Source organism: Lynx canadensis, chromosome B4 (genome assembly GCF_007474595.2).
Source record: "Lynx canadensis isolate LIC74 chromosome B4, mLynCan4.pri.v2, whole genome shotgun sequence".
NCBI lineage: Eukaryota > Metazoa > Chordata > Mammalia > Carnivora > Felidae > Lynx > Lynx canadensis.
Window position 1 is genome coordinate 120,946,471 of NC_044309.1, and position 19,643 is coordinate 120,966,113.

Here is a 19,643-nt window from a genome sequence, read left to right on the forward strand (position 1 = left end):
ACACGCTTTTACATGTTATTCCAATTTGAGCCTCAAAACAGCCATAGACATTTGCAGCTCAGGGACCATGTTATCTCTGTGTGGTCAGTGAGGAACTGAGAGTCAGAGGAGTGAAGTGACTTACCCAAGTGTGCAGTGAGCTGTGGGAGGACCTTCCCACGCATTCTTTCTACTGCACAGTAGTACCCAGTTGTCTGTTGGCCAATGGTTACCTTTCAAGACAAACCAAGGATACTTCTAGATACTTTTGGGAAGTATCTATGCCTAGGTTTTCATTAGTCTTCTGTTCCTAAGCTCCAGCTCTCTTAAGACCATTTCTTTCAAATTTAAAAAATGGATTTGCATCATCTTTTGAGCTCAGTTGGCCTAGGGATGATGGACAGGCCTTTTTAACTTTGATATCCTCTTATAGGGCCCCAAGACTTCTTTGGGTTGCTACAGATAAACCTAGACCAATGGGAGGACTATTTCCAAATAGACCTCCATTTTCATTCCCCCATTCCACCTGTTCCTTCTTCCTATTTAGCACAAACATAACCCCAATCTTACTTTCTTATTTTTTATCTTTTAGATGAAACCAGAATCCAATGAGCTTGAAAGTGAGAGAGGCAGGCTCCCTTGAGCCAGACCTTCACTCTGTAATATCCTTGGAGAGGAACAGTGTTCAATTTTCACATGCAGCTGCCTTTCCTAGTCCCTCCAAGCAAATACCTCTTCATTACTAATGTTCCATCACTATATTTTCATGGCAAAAATTTGCAAACCAGGTTGAAGAAAGCAATCCTTTTTATTCTTTGATCAAAGCTTTAACTTTTGAAAATGTTTTCATATGCCTTGATAAATCACATACCTTCTTTACCATTTAAAGAGCATTTTTAGTGCACAAAGAACTAGCTAAATACTTTGCATGTATTAAACCTCATAGTCCTCAGAAGAAATCTGAAGTGCTGTAATTCACATTTCACAGATGAGAGAATGGAGACTTATAGAGATGAAATATTTTGCTCAAGGTCATCAGTTACTAAGTAGCACATCTGGCCCTTGAACCTTGAATTCCAAAGCTTGGGAATTCCAAAGCTAGGACTTTTAATCATTACGCCATGTGTTTACTCTATTTTCTTTATGTATTAAGAAAGGTGACATGTCATGCACTTATTTGTTGTTTTATAATTCTACTCAAATTGCATATACAGTTATTATAACTGTCTTCTTTTTTTGTGTAGTCCAAGGTACATCAGAGTTAGTTGCCTTATTGTAACACAAATGACCCTTTCCCAGCACAAAGCTAGTGATGAATACGCATACAATAAATGTTTGATAACAAGGGATTAATCAAATCCTTTTAAACTGCTTTCCCTTCTTTTGCTACTTTTTAAAGAATTGCTACCGTCCTGTTTTAGTATAACCTAGTCACTGAAAATGTATCTGAGGTGAAAATAGATTGATAAAAATTTCCCAGAATAAGGTTTCTGTGGCACATGTGCTTTCTGGTATATTGTCTTTATGTACACACACACAAACATATTATCCACGTGTGACTGTGTACAAGATCATCATCTCATTCAGACCTATATCATAGATGTAAAATGAAGCTCAAATTGCAATGAGCTTTTTCTTTGAAATTAGCATATGTGTTTGTGAGGAGACCTGGAGGTAGAGGGGAGGTTGATTTGCATGCCCATCTCAGAAATTCTGGGAGGTTGCCAGCAGCTTTTGCCTGAGAATTCTTGGGAGAAGTTGGAGAACATACAGCCAGAGACAGGGAACTCCAGGTGCAGAGCAGAGACTCGAGCCACTTCTGCCCCTTGACAAAGTGCTCTGAGGGCACTCCTGTCTCTCCCCAGCATGGGCAAAGGGACTCATGTGCGGGCTTCATTCTTTGCTGCTGGTTTGCATGTGGCAGGGAGTGGCACTTGGGAGAGACATAGCTTGGTACCCATGAGTCCTCCTTGAAATCAGCTCTGACTCCTCATGGAAAGTCCTAGCTTCAGGGAACAAGCTGAACACTACTGGAAGCAGTTCCATCTCAGCTCTGCATCAGCTTCAAAGCCAGGGCCAAGGGCAGTGTCAGCAAGCCCTAAGAGACAGCTGCAGCAGCAGAGATGGGACAAATGGCACTAACTTTAAGCATCAGCCCGGACTAGCTGTGGGAAGGGTTCCCTGAGCTGCTCCTTACTTGGCACAGCTCATCACTTCATCCTTCTAGAAATACCCATTCCTCGCAGCTTCTGTTTTGTCTCCTTTGTTATTTCCCATCTACCTCTCTGGTGGTTCCTCCTTAGTCTCCTTTGATGGTTGCTTTCTCTTCTTCCAAACCTTCTAAATGTTGTTGCGCCCTAGTGCCTAGTCTTTGTTACTTCCTAAGGTGACCACATCAAGTTCTGTGCTTTTAAATATTAATGATGTGTCTGTAATTCTCAAATTAATAAGCCCCACTAGCCCTGAGGCCAACTCCCATACCCATTTGCCTACTTCACACTTGTATGTATATATCTCCCAGGTTCTCAACTATAGCATATCCTAAAGCAAACAGCCATCTTTCCCCTGATTATTCTCTAACTCATTATGTGGTACTACCATCCTTCCAGTTTTCCAGGTGAAACAACGTGCACATTAATTTGGACACTGGATTTTTTTCTCTCTCTCTCCTCATTTGACCAATCCCAAATACTTTCAAATCTGCCTCCAAATTGATCTCAAGTCTGTCCCATTTTTCCTTACTACATCTGCCTCCTGGTTTCAGCCATCATCTTGTCTTACCTGGCTTGCTGGAATAACTTTCCTATTGAACTTCCAAGTCCTGGGTTCCCTCTGGAACATTTTCCATAGGCTATTTAGAGTATACTTTCTAAAACAAGCTTCATGTTCCCTTCCTGCTTTTAACCCATTGGTGACTTCTCACTGACCTCACAGAATAAAATCTAAACTCCTTACCACATTGAACTTGGCCTGGCATGGTCTGTCCACAGCCATTTTCTCCAACTCCATCTCAGGTAACTCTGCCTACCTCAAACTTAACAATTTCCAGTCACCTGAGCCTTTTAGTTTCTAGTACAATCTCTGGGTCTTCATACTTTCTTTTCCCTCTGTCTGGAATGTTCTTCACTTGATTTCTTCCACAGCTAGCACCTTCTCATCTTTTGGATCTCAGGTTAGATGCCATACCTTCAGAGGTTAACCAGGAAATCTAAGGCAGGTACCCCGAATTCTTCTCTCTTATGGCATTATATATTTTTTCCTTTTGGCTACTTCTCATAATTTTCAATCCCATATTTATTTGTTGTTTAATATTTGTCCCCTACTCTATACTATAAATTCGAGCTATCTTGTATATTCAGCACCTAGCAGAGTACCTGATATATAGTAGTCAGTGAATGTCTGTTGAATCTTAATGAATGAATGTCCTTAACATATAAGAGACCTGGGGACCACGGAGGGACAGGAGACAGGAATTGAGGCTTGATTCTCAGGGTTTCTTCAGCCTTGTAGTCAAAGACTAGAAAATTCTCTTCAGATACTGGTTCCTTATTGGTCATATTCACAGGTTGTAACTGGATGAGTAGGAAAGCTATGTTCCTCCCAACACTACCAGTATGGCATGGCCCATCTTGGAGATCATGACAACTAACATGTTTTTACATACATCTTATCTTTTTATGCCATTTAGTGTGATTCCATAGCTAGATATTGCTATCATTTTTCCATTTTACAGTTGAACAAACTGAGGCACAGAGAGGTAAATAGCTTACCCAAGATCACAGAGCTAGTAAAAGAGACATAGGAATATGAATATGTATAGTCTGACCTCAGAGTCTGCATTCTTAACTAACCTCTGAAGTTCAGCTACCCATAGGTGGCTCTGCACCTATACTCTTTCTCAAAGTGCTCTCTTCCAATCCCATAGATTTAAATGCCATCTATGTCCTGGCCACATTTACTTTGTATCTCTGGCCCATACTGCTCCCCTGAGTTCCAGACTAATTTAACTACCCACAAGGCATCTTCTCATGGGTAGCTGAAACTTAACATTTCCAAAACTGAGTTTATGCACTACCTCCATGCCCCCACATCCAAACCTGTTTTCCACTCAGTATCCCCTTCTCAGCAATGGTATTGGTGCTCATGAGATACAAAGATGTGTATATTCATATACATGTCTTTGAGAGAGAGATTGCTTGATTTAGGTAATGGCACACTACTTTTCTGTACTGCTGCTTGATTTAACCTTCCCTTACTAAATTGTGACATACCCAGGCAAGGACCATGACTTACATATCCTTGCATTCTAGCATCTAGTGCATACAGGGTATTGAATGGGATCTTGCTGAATGAAGGAAAGAAAGAAGGAATGTTTTCTGTTTCCAGTTCAGGTAGTTTCCATGCTACTTCTTAATTTCTCCAGCCATTCTTCCAGAGATATTTTCCCAACTCCTTTAAATGGCCATTTTTCTTCTCCCCATGGTTCTAACCTAAGGGGCAGGATATTAATGAAACAACTCTATGTTTCAAAAAACCATTTCATTTCTCTTCGCTTTGTCACTTGCATTCTTGGATTTATGTGGAAAGGAATACTTAATAATGAGGAAAAACCTATTTAGAAACAGTAGCATAATCATTCAGCAGTAGAGAAAAGAGTGATATATGAACCATATAATTAGCAGTAATCTGTTTCATATTTATTTTTCTGGGATGATGTTCAGTTCCTCCTTGAAAAACTGAATGTAAGTAATAAGTACCCCCCAACACACACACATACAACCTATGACTAAACATTCATTATCATTCAAGGCAATTCAGCTAAGACTTTTCTCAAGATTATGAAAGTAACTTTTAATAGTCTCAAATCAAATCTTAATTCATTAGTAGCTTACTTTTGCCTTGTTTTTGTTGCTTTGTTTTCTAAAATACAGAATTCTTTTCAGATTAGTTTGTATAGTTTGTATAAACTAATAAACAGATTAATTTATATAAACAATTCAGAAATTATGCATCTTCAATGCATGTACAAAGCCATAGATTTATTTAAACCTCAGAACTTATTAGGTAAAATTGACAAGGGAGTCCAGGGATATGAGTGTCAGCTCTCTCTGGGATAAACATTCAGTTTGGCTGTGAGTGAATTACTTGGCCTCTTTCCCCTTTAAAGAGTGGAAGGAAAGCCTCCCTTGCAAGGTTTGTGAGGAATAAAATGAGGTAACAATGTGAAATTGTTTCCAAAATTATTAAGCTCTAAAAATAATAATAAAGTGATGGTTTTATAATTATTATTATAATTGAAATAAGAAAAATGAAGATATTTTTATCCCGCTTGAATGAGTCAAAACATCTATGCTTTTATGCAGAAAATGGTAGAGTCTACATTAGAATTTTAGTTGACCCCATGTGTATTCAGATAATGAACTTGGCTTTTCCACACACAGAAATGTGACAGATATTTATTTATTTATTTATTTATTTATTTATTTTTATAAATAAATGTTTATTTTATTTTTGAGAAAGTGTGAGCGAGGGAGGGACAGAGAGAGACGTGGACAGAAGATCCAAAGCGGGCTCTGCACTGACAGCAGCAAGCCTGACATAGGGCTCAGGCTTGCAAACCATGAGATCATGACCTCAGCCAAAGTCAGCCACTCAATCGACTGAGCCACCCAGATGCCCCAGAAATGTGGCATTTAAAATGTGCCCTAAGTATAATATTTTAATGTAGTCTCCTTAATATTTTCACATATTCATGGAGTTCTACAAAATGATTTTTCTTCCACTGTATTTATTTTCTATAAATCTAGCAATTACAGTAATTTCACAAAGAGAGTGTATCTTAGGATTATATTCTGCCTGAGTGGCTCAGTCAGTTAGGCGTCCGACTTCGGCAAAGGTCATGATCTCACGGTTTGTGGATTTGAGCCCCACATCGGACTCTGTGCTGACAGCTCAGAGCCTGGGACCTGCTTCAGATTCTGTGTCTCCTTCTCTCTCTGCCCCTCCCCCACTTGTGCTCTGTCTCTCTCTGTCTCTAAAAAATAAATAAATGTAAAAAATGTTTTTTAATTAAAAAAAAGATTATATTCTGCTATAAATCAGAGTTTGGTTGAGTCTGTGAATCAATTACATTCCCATATTCCTTGATGCACAGTTTCACTCTGTCTTGGGAAGATGAGAGAAGAAGCAGGTGAGTGTAAAATCTTGTAGGAAGGCTAAGTGAACTTAAAGAATTCCCAATGTCAAAATTAACATTTTCAAGTGGGAAAGCCATAATACCTACCCAGAATCTGATGTATGTCTTTAATATAAACAAAAAGATCCATTTATTAGAAAATAGTCTTCTGTTTTATAACTTGGAAAACTGTACTATATATTGGAAAACAAATGGCAGTCTTTTCCAGTGCAAAAACTGCTCAGCTGATAAGCTGAGACCATCTCATATCTGCATCTACAGACGTGAATGGGACAGGATGGAAATTTTTGTGGGTATGTGCACTTTCTCCTTGTTCTGTATGGACATTGCTACCTATGAGCTCATTTACACTCCCCCTGGCTACGTAGGTATAAGCATCCAATCTAGAGAGGATTGGATATAATGGGTTACTCAATGGAAAACCAGTTCATGCAAAGAGATCCAACAGCTGGTTGTCACATCTTCAGTGCATATTGGCTTGTCTGTTCCCTGGATGGGTACCTCATTTGCAGCTTACCAGCTGTGTGGCTCCAAGAATCACTTCATCCTTCTTGCTTCACAGGACAAGCAACTTTCACTTGGACCAGGACTAACTGTTCACATTTCACTAACCATACTCTAGATAAGTATTGATTGTGTGTTCCCTCTGGATCAGGCACCGTGCTAGGCCCGGAGGATTCGACTGTGAATAGCAGAAATGTTCCTTGTGCTTAGGGGGCTTACAGCCAGAGGTCTCCTTGTCCCAACCTAGAATATAAAACCTCATTTCAGCCTGAATTGCTAGAAAGTTTGGTTTTCAGACCAATATCAAAGTTTGCCCTCCATCATTGTGGATTTGGGCCCAGGCTCTGGGAAATTCACCTTTGGGAAATTCACCACCATCAGAGTTCCTGGGAACTTTGTAGTTGGTACCAGTTTGATCTTCATAATATCTTGGGGAATTCTTATAAATTAAGTACAATATTTATAAACCCAGCAAAAAGACTCTGAATGAAAATATGAGCAATGAATTGCAACTGCACATCATCTGCAATTTAAAAACAATTCCCTGTAGCACAAATTTATCCCATAAAGTTGGGCTTCTATTTTTGTCAGTTGTGTAAAAGTAATGGATTGTTTATAAATATTGTTATAAGGAGAGCTTAGCCACACAAGCCTAAAATATCTGTTAACATTCTTATACTATAAAAATTTAAATGGCACGCAGTCCAGAATGAGCTTGTGTGAAAAAGATATGGATAAACAATAGACCATTTTGCTAATTTAAACTGGTCTGGCTCACTGTTTTCTTAATTTTCTTCTACCTCCTTCCACAACCCAGTCCTGGGAGATGACTTCCAAAGGAAGTCTCCTAATTGGAGATATCCCTTGGCCAGAGACACAGACCAAAACTTGTTGGGTGGTTACTAAAATGTGAAGTCCTGGTTTTACTTTCCTGTCTATGTGCTGTATTGATAAAAAGCCCAAGAGGAGTTAAAAACCTTTGAAAAAGCCTTCCCTGATAGTGATCCAGATGCAAAACTCACCTCACTGAAGACCCTCTATCTCCACAACCACCGATTTTTTATTTTGCCTGGATGATTGAGAGCATCTCTTCTTCTCTTGCTTTCTCTGCAACTCTCCCTGATATATTTTTTTCTCCATGCACTAGCCACAGTGATCTTTGAAAATCTCAATCAAAATGACTTCCCAGTGTTCCTGGGATAAAGTCCAGTTGTCTTATGGCTGGCGAAGCACTGCACATGCTGGCTCCCACTCACCTTTTCAACCTCTACTCACGCTAATCTTTATGATGAATACACTCCAGCCACTCTGCTCTCCTAACTGCTCCTCAAACACAGAGCATACCACGCGAGTTCTGAGCTTAGGGCCTTTGCCCCTGGAACATTTATTCCATGCTCTTACCCAGCTGGCTCCTTTGTGTCTCAACTTTGCATGTCCCCTCTGCAGAGGGGCCTTTCTGGACCCCTTGCCCAAAGTAGTGTGTGCCCCCCTCCCTATAATTTCTCCCATTATTTTGTTATCTTCAGAATATTCATCGCTATCTAAATTTATCTCTTTCTTTTAAACCTGTTTTTGCCTATTTCTTTTTTTTGTATGTTTGTAGAATGTAAATGGCATTCATGTCTCTTTTGTTCACAGCTGGGTGTCCAGTGCCGGACACATATTGGTATATTTTTTGAATGAATAGATGCACACACAAGGACCCAGTTTTGGCTGAAAATGCCCCAAATCCTAAACTCCTGTTCTAAATTCCAACTCAATTTAAACCATAGGAAATTTGAATATACTTTTCAATTTTGTTTCTTTTTTCTGTTTCAGTCTTCTCTAATAAATAGTGACATTATCTTTGTGAAGTTGCATGCCCCATGGGAAGTGCTTGGAAGATATGCAGAACAAATGAATGTAAGAATGCCTTTCAGGTAGGTGTAAATATATTTTTTCCCACTCTCTACTGCTTCCCTGTAAAACGAATGTGCCCTTCTCTTGAAACAAATAAAACCGAAATGCAGACTGAAACATTATTAGAGAAGGTGTTTAAAATGCTTAGGAAATACAGTCTTTATGGCTTATGATGACTTCATGGCTTTTTGTGAAAATTCCTGGCTAATTCAGTCCTTAGCAGGTAAATATGTCAACTGCCTCTGAGAAATAAGAATTTTCCAAGTGGCATTTTCATTTCCAAAATGTCATTTTCAAAAGCCCTGTGTACTGCTGCTTTGAATGGCCAGACCCCAGGCATCGATGGTGCAGGTTCTTACTGACATTAAAATCTGCCTCCGTTAAAGCAAATTCAAGAAATTTCATGAAAATGTGATCTACTTTTTAAATCATTTTTAAATTTTAAAAAGTCAGTTCATAAGTACTGTGCAAGCATAATCATTGATATTTATTCCAAAGGGACTAGAAAATACTTCATGTGGATTGCTTAGTTATTTAAAGGATTAATTTACCTTCATCTTGTAGTGGATATTCTTATTTTCCATATAGATTAAGGAAAAGGTATCTACATTTGCTAGATAAAGTTTTAAACTTGAAATTATAAATGCCAAAATATGTAGGAAGTAAATAATGGAATATCCTAAAGGAGATGGAGAGATTTAGTACCAAGGGAAGTTCCAAAGGGAATAAAGAATTAAAACCCTTTCATTCACAATTTGCCAATAAGACCAAGTCAGATGACAGAAACCAAGCAAACTGGTGCCAATTCTAAAATATACCTCTTAATGAGCTGTGGGAAATTAGAGAGAGGCACTAGGGACACATTTAGAGAAGGGCAATTTCCACTCAGAGATCTGTAATGTATCTCCCTGGTGCATCTTACTTTCTTTGTTTATTGGCCTTTTTGTTCTAATACCAAGTCAAAATAGAGGCTGGGATTTCTAGTATCTGTTTACCTCAAGGCAAAATTCTCAAAGGAATTGACATAAACATAGTTCTAAACTTTTGACTTATTTTTGTATTTAAAATGTGACAAAGGAAATCTGAGAACCCGAAGATTAAAAAAATTATATAAAATCACTGAGTCATTTATCAGTTTAGTTTCTATTGAAACTTGTTACACTATAATTATAATTAATTAAAGCCAGTTATTTATCAATGCTATAACTATTTAATACGGATTAATACCATATCACTCATAAAGACCAAAAGGAAAAGAAATCTATGCTTAGACACAGTCGTGTATCAGACCAACATCTTACAGCCAACAGTCAAAAGTCTGTGTTTTGATAAAAGTGAGATAGTAAAACTTAGTGAAATTGATAGTTCCTCCCTAGCAATCTCACAAAACCTTCTACCAGAACACAGTTTTCAAGCAAAAAACCCAAGGAGATTGTGGAAACTTGAGCAGTGTTAATGCACAGCAAGTTCCTAGTATGTGGAACCATTTCATATATGAAGGGCCTGACTGTATCATAACTAACATTTCTACATGCTCATTATATAGCAGAAAAGTGCAGCCTGGAAGCAGCATTAATACTTTCCTTATGTCGTATTAAGAGACTGTGATCCAGGGAATAAATGAAAAACTGTAATAACTATGAATAATAATCTTCTTTGTAAATGTAGTTATTCCTGCAGGACAATGTTAGGACAAAATAGTGTTAATAGTGGATACTAATTAGCCTCACTAATACTGATGTGATTTGACTTAAGCATAGGTTCACTAGATAAAACCTGATGCACTTAAATTTGATGCAGTTATTTTGTCCAGTGTTTCAGGTAAATAACTCTAGCCTAAGGAGATCTATGTATTTCCAAAGGAGGAATTTTCCTGCCATATCACTTCAACAAAATATACAAACATCAATTTGGCTAAATGTAAATGCCTCAAAGAATTGTGTGTGTATTTATTATTTTCTGTAGATTGCGCTTCTGAATCCTGGGTTAGTCTCCTTGGGTTTTTTACTCCTGCAATGTTTAAAGCAAAGTTGAATAATTTTCTTAAGGGAATTTGTGAACAAAATTTGCTTAAGTACTTATATGTCCATGGATATGGTCTCTTTTATTTTTATTTTTTTTAATTAATAGACTAATTTTAGGGTATTTTTAGGCTTACAGAAAATTGAGTTGATAGTATGGTGTTCTCATACATGCCTTCTCACCCCACTTTCAGTTTCCTTATTGTTAATATTTTGCATTAGTGTAGTATATTTGTTATATTTAATGGACCAATATTGATACATTTTTATTATCTAAAGTACACAGTTTACTTTAGGGTTCACTCTTTGGGTTGTATAGTTCTATGCAGTTTGAAAAATCCATGTCATGTATCCACCATTATGGTGTCACACAGAATAGTTTTACTGACCTAAAAATATTTTTTACTGCATCTGTTCATCCCTTCTACCTCAATACAAACCCCTAGCAGCTCGTGATCTTGTCTCTATTTTAGTAGTTTTGCCTACTAAAAACATGAATATGTTTATCAGTTTTCATTGATGGGCAAAGTTGTGTATATACTTCTCATTTTCCATAAGTGAGATAGCTTAGTAACAGTTCAGAATATATATAAACCACATCAGTTTCATTACTACTCCATTGTTTGAAGCCCAAAATATGAAAGGGCTAATTGTTTTTTTTTTTTTTTATAAAGCATCTAATCCATACACTCTCCATTCAGATTACACCCAGAATTTTAATCTGGAGTGCTTTAAAAAATACAGATACACAGAAGTACAACACACCCTTACTAAGTCTGACTTTTAAAAGATTTTTTTCCAAGATTCCTTGTTTTACCTCTTTAATTCATGTCCAATCAGAGCCAGTGGTTAGACAGTATTCCCTAGTGCGGTTATTTGCAGTAGGATGTTGATGCTGATTACTGTTCTTCCCATACTGGTTGTAAAATACGTACTTTTTATGTTACCCTGGCTAAATCAAATGAGAGAAGTCTTCTGTAAACTTCAAGAGCTATATAAATATTAGTTAATATAATAGTATGCCCATTAAATTGTGCATGTTGCCAGCAGGCTGGCAATCCATTTCTTCATTCCTAAAAAAAAAAAAAAAAAAAAAAGGCTGACCTCGGCTAAATTCATACGAATACCAATTGCTCCAAATCATCGTTCTGCACAGGCTGTGTAGGCAAAGAGCAACCATAAAAAATTATGATAATGAGAGGAAGAAATACCAATGGAAAATATTTCATAAGATTTCATGACTCAAAAATGCATGCCCTATGTTCCTACTACATTTCTCACTGTTAATCTCTTTTTAGTTTTTTCTTCTTCACCTCTTACAGGCTTCTATCTTCAATCTCCTTTCCTTCCTTGCTAGTTCAAACTGTAACTGACGATGGGTTTTCTTCTCGACTGGCTTCATTTTTGCTGTTCTTCCAGGAGAAAAATCTATTACCTGCCCCGCCGGTACAAGTTCATGAGCAGGTTAGTAGCATGCTCTGTCATGATGTGTTTGATCTGTTGACCTGTTTGTTCCAACAATGACAAGGAATACAAGCTGGGGGCCTTTGTCACATGGCAAAACTGACTGCCATGAACATTCCAAAATAGGTATTTCAGGTTAGCCTGGAAAGATAAGAGAAAAGATGAAAATGCTCTTCTCAGAATCTTCCCTGTAACTTCTTCACACTTAGGAGAACAGAATTTATAGCCCATTCTATTATTAGATAAATTACCAAAAATCCCCAGCTGTTGAGTGCATCTTTGGTCTGAATGTTATTTTTTTTCCACAAAAATCCCACCCTCCGCTATAAGTAACTTGAAATCTTGAAGTGCAGACAATAAATATGTCAAAAAGCAGATAGCTATTCAGCAGCCCATGGGCGGGGCCCTCTTATGTTAGTAAGACTTTGTTTATAAAATATGTAGATATATTACCTTACTCAGAAGCCCTTCCTACTTTCCTTTTTTCTTTAACCTTTCCCCACCCACCCAAAATTCTACTGGCTAAAAATTGCCTTCAGTGTACTATATACGCTTCCAAAGCTTGTTTCTTGTTATTTTTTGAGAAGCCAGGGAGACAGGGGGGGCATCAATGGAGTCCTTTAATTTGATACTGTTGTGATAACTAGAAACCTAATTTCAAAATTTTAATTAGTCTTATGTGACCATTCACCCTGAGCTGAGCTATTAAACTTGGAGACCATTGCATTTCTCTGAAAATCCTATTGTTCTGTGAGAGTTAGGATTCAAGTTTACTCTGTTTATGTGCTATGCAGAATGATAATTATAAGATAAATTGATATATTTTAGTGGGTTTACTCAAATGCATGTGCACTCAACAAAGTAGGGTATAAGACTTGACATCCAAAGAAACTAAGATGTGGTTTCCATAAATGTCCCTGCACAGAATCCTTACTAGCAATTCTTCTTTCCTTAGACAGTAGTGATGGCATTTGGATTCACCATGATTAAAATGTTTTTAAATGCTTACTCATTTCTGAGAGACAGAGAGAGACATAGCATTTGCAAGGGAGGGGCAGAGAGAGGGAGACACAAAATCTGAAGCAGGTTCCAGGCTCTGAGCTGTCAGTGCAGAGCCCCACACAGGGCTCAGACCCACAAACCATGAGATTATGACCTGAGCCGAAGTCAGACACTTAACCAACTGAGCCACCCAGGTGCCCTGGATTTACATGATTTAGATTAGTCCCTTGTCATATAATGACCTTCTATAAAACTCTGATGGTAACATATTAGCCTATATCACTAGTTCTCAATATCTCTCAAACTTTAACCAGCAAACCTGGAAAGCTTATTAAAACACAAGACTGCTGGGCCTGTGCTGTAACCTATGATGTAGGTTCGCACTATCCACCTGGATGGTGTGCGAAGGCAAGGATGGCTTGTCCAATTCTATATTTCGAGCACCTAGCACATAGTAGGTGCAGTGAATGGGCAAATGAATTTCTTTACACATGTGAGAGGATTTGAGTGAGGAAAAAGGAGGTCACACCAAAAAAGCAGAGGAAAACCAGGTCTGCCAAAAGTATCACAGACTTGGAACTGAAACAGTTACACTGTGGGGGAGGAGAGACCAATGAGGACTTAAAAGAAAATGGTGATAAAGGGAGCCATAAATCTCAAGGTTGGATTGGGTATCAAATGTCATCAAGTCCAACCACTCAATTGATACTTGAACTTCTGCTATAGGGTCAGCCAGCCCATGTTTGAATATCTGTGGAGATAGGGAGTTTCCGAATACAGCTGTGGGCACCTGACTATTAAAAAGTTTTTCCTTAAAATAAGTCATAATCTCTCTCTCTCTCTCTCTCTCTCTCTCTCTCTCTCTCTCTCTCTGTCTTTAGTTTTTACTTGAAAAAACTGTTCAGATTATAGTTCTTCTCCCTGGATAAACAAACAAAAAATAATCTACAGCAGAAAGGCAAAGTGTATGAGAAAGATTGTGAAATTATAAGCAAAAGTACTTAGCAAGTATTTGGAAATTGAGGGAGAGAAAGAGGTTTCCATACCTAAGGGATTGGGAAAATGTTGGAAGTAAAAGAAGAATGAAAATCCAGAAGAGGTACAGGTGAGAAAGATGATGATTTTTGTTTAATAATTCTGTAGTATAACTCACAGTAGGTCTTTGACACATAGGTGTCTTGAAGGCCTCTAGAAATGATGGCAAAGCAGTTGAGCTTAGAGGTAAAGCTAGAGAATCCAATTTTGGACTCAGAAATATAGAAGTCATGACTTGAACGAGGGGAGTAGATGGAATTTCCCAGGGAAGGAGGCAAAGTACAAAAAGAGGGCCAGTGGCAATTCCTTGGAGAATCTGTATTAAAGAGGCAGGAAGAAATGGAAGAAGGATGAAAATGAACAATTTAAGGAGGAGACCCAAGAGAGGACTGTGTCAAAGGTACCAGGAATGAGTTCCCATAAGAATGGGTGTTCTTCAACTTCTGATGAAGGCTGAGAGATGAGAATCGATTTTGAATATTTAGGAGTTAGGGGCGCCTGGGTGGCTCAGTCGGGTAAGCATCCAACTTTGGCTCAGTTCATGATCTCACAGTTCGTGAGTTCGAGCCCCGCATCTGGCTCTGTGCTAATGGCTCGGAGCCTTGATCCCACTTCAGATTCTATGTCTCCCTCTCTCTCTGCCCCTCCCCTGCTAACACTCTGTCTCTATCTCTCTCTCTCAAAATTAAATAAACATTTAAAATAATTTAGAAGTTAGTGATAACTGCCATGATAGCTGTCCCATGAGAGGTGGTTCTCAAATGTGAGCAGACATCAGGATTATCTTCAGGGTTTTTTAGTACTGAGATTATTTGACCCATCCCCAGTGTTTCTGAGGTGAGGCACAATAATTTGCACTTCTGTCAAGATCCCAAGTGATGTTAATGCGGCTGGTCTGGGAATATATTTTGAGAATGATGACCACATAGAGGAGGATAATGGAAACCAAATTATAGCTGGGTGGAGAATGGACAAGGCCCTGATAAATCAGAAGCAGGGAGGATTCACTACTACCTTGGTAAATTTTGAGATAGAGGAAAAGAAAGGGGATAGGCTTAAGAACAGTAGCCAAGAAGAAGGAAGCAGAAGAGATTGTGGCAGGTGACCAACCACATATTCTCCATGCGTGTAGAGGAGAGGTTTTGAGTGAGTAAGGGTTTGGGAAATCCTTGTTTCTTGAACAACTTACTAAACATCAATCTTCAGCCTGAAAAAGTTGATGCTACTTCAACTGCATAAGTCATAATCATAGAAGAATTTGGGCATTGAAAGTCACTGGAAGACTCAGACAAAGAGAAGGGAAAAGAAACCCTAACTAACTGGTAGTATGACGCACTGATTCAGAATGTCTCTGAAGCTTCATTGCTTACCACATTCCTGTAGTGGTGTACCTTAGTGAAGCCCAGTATCTGGTGTAATTTTTAAAATGCAGTTTGTCAGAAATGTTGTTATCTATTTTAACTCTTATGAAGAGTGTCTCTGATATGCCATCTTGAAGGTGCATCTATATCTTGCTATCCTGATTGTACACCATTAATAAAACACTGACTCCAATATTCTAAAATTCTCATGTCATCCTAGATATGGATATTTAATTTAGCTTTTAGCTTCATCCACGTAAATGATATTTCATTTCATTACTTCATGAAAGAATCCCTGAAACACATTTATCTCTTTTAATGATAAGAGAAATTATAAATTATAATAAACTTGTGTTGAGCAAGCAGAGAATTAAGCATCTTTTCACAAATAACTTTATTTTTAAAAGTCACCTGACTCCCATAAAGTACACTCAGGCATTTCAGACATATATTCTGGAGGTAAATGCTATTTTCATCATGTACTTGGTCTATTAAATGCTCCTTTGACTTTTCGGGCAAACTTAAAAGCATTATAAATTGCCTATCCAATAAAGAGAGGAAATTTATCATCTATCTTCTGCCTGTTTTTTTTTTTGCCTTCACCAAATAATTCAAATATAGTCTGTAGAAAATGTGATTACAAAGTAACAAATTTGATAATTGTGAGTGGCTTGTAGCTGAAGTCTCACTACTACTCATTCCTTTTCCATCCACTGCCCACACGCACCTGCCTGATGTTATCCTTTGCAATTCTTTGGCAGAATGTTGCCCCTACTACATTATATATTCAGTGCAGTTGTAATCTTATCAGTTGAGTATAAAGGCACATGACAAAATGACTTGTATTTTCCATTTTAAAAAATTAATATATGTAAATGTTCCAAAGCCTTTAGACTCTTCTATAAGATATTTAGGTTGTGCCCCAGTTAGTAGCCTTGTGACCTAAAAGAATCCTAACTCCTATCCAAGGAGAGGCTATAAATACAGGAGACTTGGCTCTCAGAAGAGGAAAAAGAAATCCAAGGCTCCTGTTGTCTGTTATCAGTCCAGAAGGGCTTCATTTATTGCAATGTCGGGCTCTGTGTGGTACCTCCACTATAAAAAAAAAAAAAAAAAGATTTATCTGTAGGTTCCCTCTAGATATGTCATTCCTGAAAATGTAATCTGTTTGAAGTGTGATGCTTTGATAATATTCTGGTCTGGGGAAAAGTAGGTGTCTCTGAAGTAGCCTATTTCATTTAATTTAGCCTAATTAAGTTGTCATTAGTACAGGCTCCCTCCTGGGTTGTTAGTGGCTCCAGGGTAAAGGCCTTTGTCTTCTTCAGTGTATATCCACAGCTTCCAGGTGGGGACTCTGCACGCAGTAGGTAATTTATGAAGACCTACTGATAGGTTAGTATGTGGGGAGTGAAGTCCGTTGGCCTGTGGCCTTTTCTTTAATTCTCACCACTCCTAAGGTAGGTAAGATAGTCTCCCCTTTACATCTCAGGAAAACCAAGGGCCAAACAGCTTTAAGCAGAGCCTTCCCAAAGCACATTTCTAAGGCACACCTTGGGAAGGCACAGCACATCAGAGGTGGCACTTCCTGCCCATTTGCTTGTGCTGTGCTGCCAGCTCTTTGCAGCTACTCAGGACCTGACCTGCCATGAACCAGAATCTACGGGGGGGGGGGGGGGGGGGGAGGGGGCTGAACTTACTGCAATATCAACTTTCTGTAAAGTGCCCACCTTTTAGCTCAGATATTAACTTGAAAGTTTAGGCCAGAAATGCCCAAGTGGATGCTCAGTTCATTGTGTCTCTATTGATTTGCCTATGTATTCTGTAAGAGGGCTTTTGCTTAGCAAATGGCAGAAATGGAAGAGAGTGGCAATGTGTCCAACCAAAATTAATACTAAATCATTAAGCTAACATTTTCTCTTTGCTATTCCATGTCAGTGGAAAGAGATTTTGTTAAGTAGGCTCAACTCGTATACTAAAGACACAAATGCGATACTTTCTGGTTAGTTGGTTTCTCGACTCCTGTATCTAAGAGATTTCAAGATTGACAATTTAGGGAAGTTTATTAGATGAAGATGAGAGCACAGACCTCAATCTGTGCTTCAGTATACAATCTTAGCTGTTGAATTCTCATCAATAATTCTACATAAAAGTTTATCATCATCTTCTTCTTCATCCTAGATACTACCACTGAACTGAGCATTTTGTACATTGAAGACATTGAACAAATACCTGATATTTGTTATCTTGTGTAGTCCTCACCATGCCTCATGAAGCAAGTGTGTTAGCTCAGAGAGGTTTAGTCATTTGCTCAGCATGGCACCCACCACTAGGGGGATGTACAACTAAGACGTGAACCTACTTCAACTTCAGAGTCCATCATTCTATATGAAAAATTACCCATTATATTGTGAAAAGCAAAGCTCTTTATTAACTCAAGTTTTTTTAGGGTGATATCGCCAAGGTATTATTTCCCAAGTCACCAGAAACATGTAGTGTCTAAGAAGCAGCAGAATCAGAAACCCAACTTGGGTCTCATGCTTTCCAGCCTGGTGGATTTTGCACTATGTATTTCTTCTTGCACTGTGGAAGAAGATCCTCAGTGATGTCTAAACACAGTCTGGGATGGGAGTGTTTGTTGAAGAATGGCCAGTTGTCATCTGGCCACAGAGAAACAGACCCTTGTTCCCAGAGCCAGCAGACTGACAGGTGGAGTAGCATGTGGTACATCATCCTCAGCATTGGGAGCCTGACCAGCCATGGTCTTCTCAAGGAGAGATCAGACCAAGACTGTTTTAAGATGTATATTAGTTTCCTAATTAGTTTGCTATTGTGATAGATTCCTGAAAACTTAGCTGCATAAAACAACACAAGTTTATTCTATAGGCCAGTAGTCCAAGGTAGGAGACTTAACTGGTTTCTCTGCTCAGGGTCTCTCAAGGCTAAAGTCCAGGTATTGGTTGTCCTGGGCTTTTCTTGAGGCTTTCAGGGAGAATCTTCTTCCAGGTTCATTCAGGTTGCTGGCATAATTTAGTTCTGTGCAGTTTTTTTTACAGGCTCTTAGACAAAGGTCATTCCCAGCTTCTAGAGGGTGCCTGCACTTCCTGGATCCTGGCCCTCCCTCTTCATCCTCAAAGATAGAAATAGCCTGTTGAGTCTCTCTGACCACCCCCTACCTTTTGCCTCATCTTTGCTATCTCTAGCTGGAGAAAGTTCTCTCCTTTTAAATGGCTCATATGACTAGGTTGGGTCCACCTGAGTAAACCAGGATGCTCTCCTCTCTAAAGGTTCCTTAATCCTGCTTAAATCTACAAAGTCCCTTTTGCCATGTCACATAACATATTCACAAGTTCCAGTGATTAGTGTGCATACATCTTTGAGGAGACATTCTGCCAACCAGAAGAGCACAGACCTCTGACCACATTTGATTTGTTTATATCATTTAACAGCGTATAATATGGACCAGCCTGTGTGATGGAAGCTATCCAGTCCATGCTTTGTTCTTCTGCTTCTGCTCAGCTACCCCAGTGAAGACCGATTCACACATTCCCCACCCCAGTTGGTGTCTCAGGTGTTTTGTTTTTAAGATATCTTTTGAATATCTTTATTCCATCCTAATGTTTTTAAAGTACAGTTCCTCTGCTTTTGATCACTTTCAGATTAGCCTCCATGGTCCTCAAGAAGTTATTAATAACACTCTATTTGCCTGGCAGCTTCTCCAAAGCATTTCATGCACACCATTTTTTGTAAGCTTCCTAACCACCCTGCAAGGTCAGTAAGATGGTGATCGTGATGATTATTCCATTTTAAAACCCTTAAAAAGGTGAGTGATTTGTGGAGGGTCACACAGCTGATAAGCAACAGAGCCAGGATTTAGGCACCCCAATTACACATCCCAGCTTCTTTCAGGAGTCTCTCTTCTCTTCCTTCCACTTCTTCTGGCCCCTCCTCATTTTTCAATGAATCATTTTCATTACCCTGTTCTAATCTCTCTTCACCATTTCCACATTTCTTTTAAATTGTACTACTACAAGCTGTTGCTGAAAGCTGCCATTTCATTCCCATAGAGTATTTATGCCTGATTTTTCACAGCTTTATTTGTTTTTATCCATGCTGAGCACTGTACCCAGCTGGATTTAATTCATAGTTGTTGCACGCAGAGCCCAGATTCTATAAGAATGTGAA

At 38.6% G+C, this 19,643-nt stretch overlaps 1 protein-coding gene across 1 annotated transcript in view; it reads left to right on the top strand.

Moving 5' to 3' along the window:
• ANO4 (anoctamin 4) overlaps positions 1 to 19,643 on the top strand; it is a 245,140-nt gene that overhangs the window by 80,698 nt on the left and 144,799 nt on the right. The window contains exons 6-7 of the mRNA XM_032593799.1: positions 8,498 to 8,598; positions 12,019 to 12,063. Coding sequence (XP_032449690.1) covers positions 8,498 to 8,598; positions 12,019 to 12,063 — 146 coding nt within the window. The remainder of the gene's footprint in view (positions 1 to 8,497; positions 8,599 to 12,018; positions 12,064 to 19,643) is intronic.